Here is a 2,903-nt window from a genome sequence, read left to right on the forward strand (position 1 = left end):
TATAGATTTTATAACATTCATTTGATCTATAATATAGATCTTATAACATCTAATACTTTACTATACATATTTTATAGACCCCGTGACATCATATATCAATAATATAAATCTTATAGTATTTATAGACTTTATTATAGATATTATAGGCATTGTACACTATCATTTACATATTTTAGACTATGTGGCATCATCTGCTTGTGTTATGGATTTTATAGGACCGTACACCATCCTACACATATAATACAAATCTTACAGCATAAGAAAACATATAGCAAACATATATAAAAGATCTTATAGCAACGCACACCATTTTATATACCGGTATATATAAATATATATATATATATATATATATATATATATATATATATATACATACATTAGAGAGCCTAATAATTCACACTTATTTACATATATTATGGATCTTGTAGTGTATTATACTTTCATTGCAGATCTTATAGCCCTATATTATTATATTATAGACTATATATCATCACATGCTGTTGAATATACTATTTATGACCTTATAGCATTCTCCACTACCATATGTGTCCTATGCACAAATTACATCTGTGGAAATATAGAACGCATAATACACACACACACACACATATATATATATATATATATATATATATATATATATACCTAAATCATCACCTACTAAAATATATATATATATATATATATATATAAATATATATATTTATATATATATATATATATTACATCTTGTTATTACCTCTTATCATATATTATAGTGTACTTTACCCCATACTAGCATTGATTTGACACTATCAGACACAATGTGTTGCTGATGCTGACAGTGTAAGTGTAGACTATTGAACGTACTGTATAGGTGATATATAATTAGTATTTGTTGTATTCGTATGACCCCTAAAATATTTATATCCATATATTTTGCAATCTATAGACATTTCCATTATATTATACATATATTATACATGTCTGTTTGTTAAATGACATGTCTATGTTTATTATTTGAAATAAATCCCGTTCACAATTCGGTATCTAAGCTGCCAATAAAAAGAAATAGGGCTGATTTGGATTTTGAGTAATGTTCTAGTGATGTCCCCAGGTGAGTGTCACCCAGGACTGGTGTCACTGACACACCAAACAGGCCACTTTACCAAGTTCATGTGAACCCTGGGAGGCTGTCTGTCACACATTAGCACGTGAAAGACTGATCCAGATGTGGATTACAGTCATAAGAAGTCCTAATTATGAATCCTTGTATTTTTAAATACTCACTGTAAGCGATTCAAGTATGCCTTTGTAAAATAGTCTTTTTATTAGATAGGTTGAAGTGGAGAGAGGGGGAGGATGGAGAGTTGGCTTGATGACACATTAAACCTGCCCTGGATTACTGCTAAACCTGGATTCAACGCCAATTATGTCACATCAGATCGATACTGATAATACGATGGCTCCTAGGAATGAAAACTGCAGAAAGAGATGGGACTTGTGTATTGAAGCTTGTAAAATAAACCAGTCGCTAACGACCGGCCGACAAATAATCAACATAAAATTATTCCACCGATTGGAAATATTTTCTTGCAGTCCATCCAGTTCTATCTACTAATAAAAGATAAATAAAAATAGTAAAAAATATAAAAAAATCTGAATGGTAGGATGTCTCTATAGATCGTATCTAACTACCATTTCGTCTTTATTAAATAACACATCGCCATTCGGTCATTTGCTGGCTACACATTTCTATTTCCTAATGTCATATTTGCACAAATTGTCCTTAAATCAAAGAAAATAAATATAATCAATTCAAAGCATTACTCCGAAACGCCAACGTTGTAGGAAAAATTATGAAAAGACGAAAAGAATCAATTATTGCAGAAATATGTTTTAATATACCTATTGATTTATAAAATAATTTAGCAAACTAATATAATTTTTTCTGTGCATGATTTCAGAAAAAAATATATAGATAGATAGCTGTTTAATTTTTTGTCATTATTTGATGCTTGGCTTTGCAGCCCATGTGTGTATATGATGTAGGATCGGTGCAGCGTTGCTTATTTGTATGAACAGCACAGATCTGACAAACATTTTGAGTGCAATTGTAGAGCATCAAACTATTCTACACTATCAAAATAAGATTTATGTCTGGGGACTATTTGTACATCCAAATCCCATCTCACTGCGCTGACCTTTGGGTGAAAGCATTGAATATGGAATAGAAAGCAATAATCCCATTTTGCTTGATGAATCCATGATAATGAAGGGGGTTCCAGTCCATGCTTTGCTTGCAGCCATTGGCTAATCTGTGTATGAAGAGTAGCAAGGCTTAGAGGGAGCCAATCCAGTAGCTCCTTGGAACACGTGGAGGAGAGGGGCTCAGGAGCTGAGCTGTGCACTTCACTACACTACTTACTGGTGCCCTGATCAGGGAGAGGGGAGACCAGGCACTGATGTTGTGGGATCCTGCCAGCCCTATAGGCTCACATATACTCACACACAGCAGCAGCAGAAGCAAAACAAGCAGCAAGCTCAGCAGATCTGCCATTGACAAGTCCTTCTAGCAAGAACAGACAAGAGGCACAACACCACCATGAGCAGCCAATAGCAGGAGGAGACAACTGAAAGGCCGGAATGCAAAAGTAAATCCCCAACTCTGCTCTCCTCTTACTGCATAGACAGTATTCTGGGCAGGAGAAGCCCTTGCAAAATGAGACTGCTCAGCGCCCAGAGTTTACCCCCTCTGAGCAGCAGGACTGACCAGGACAAAACTTTAGAAGGTAAGACACTCAGAACTCCCCAAAAATCACCCATCCCAGGCCTCCTTCTCACTGCACTGCTGATGGGACTTCTGTGCCCTACAACCCTGGGAAACTTTACTGACCACTGCTAGAATCAGGGGCTGCCTG

General features: G+C 35.2%; 1 protein-coding gene across 1 annotated transcript in view; it reads left to right on the plus strand.

Moving 5' to 3' along the window:
- The first annotated feature begins 2,386 nt into the window (after window positions 1-2,386).
- ARX (aristaless related homeobox) overlaps window positions 2,387-2,903 on the plus strand; it is a 12,018-nt gene continuing 11,501 nt past the window's right edge. Inside the window, exon 1 of the mRNA XM_072427859.1 lies at window positions 2,387-2,774. Coding sequence (XP_072283960.1) covers window positions 2,705-2,774 — 70 coding nt within the window. The 5' untranslated portion in view covers window positions 2,387-2,704. The remainder of the gene's footprint in view (window positions 2,775-2,903) is intronic.

This window comes from Pyxicephalus adspersus, chromosome 1 (genome assembly GCF_032062135.1).
Source record: "Pyxicephalus adspersus chromosome 1, UCB_Pads_2.0, whole genome shotgun sequence".
Classification (NCBI taxonomy): Eukaryota; Metazoa; Chordata; class Amphibia; order Anura; family Pyxicephalidae; genus Pyxicephalus; species Pyxicephalus adspersus.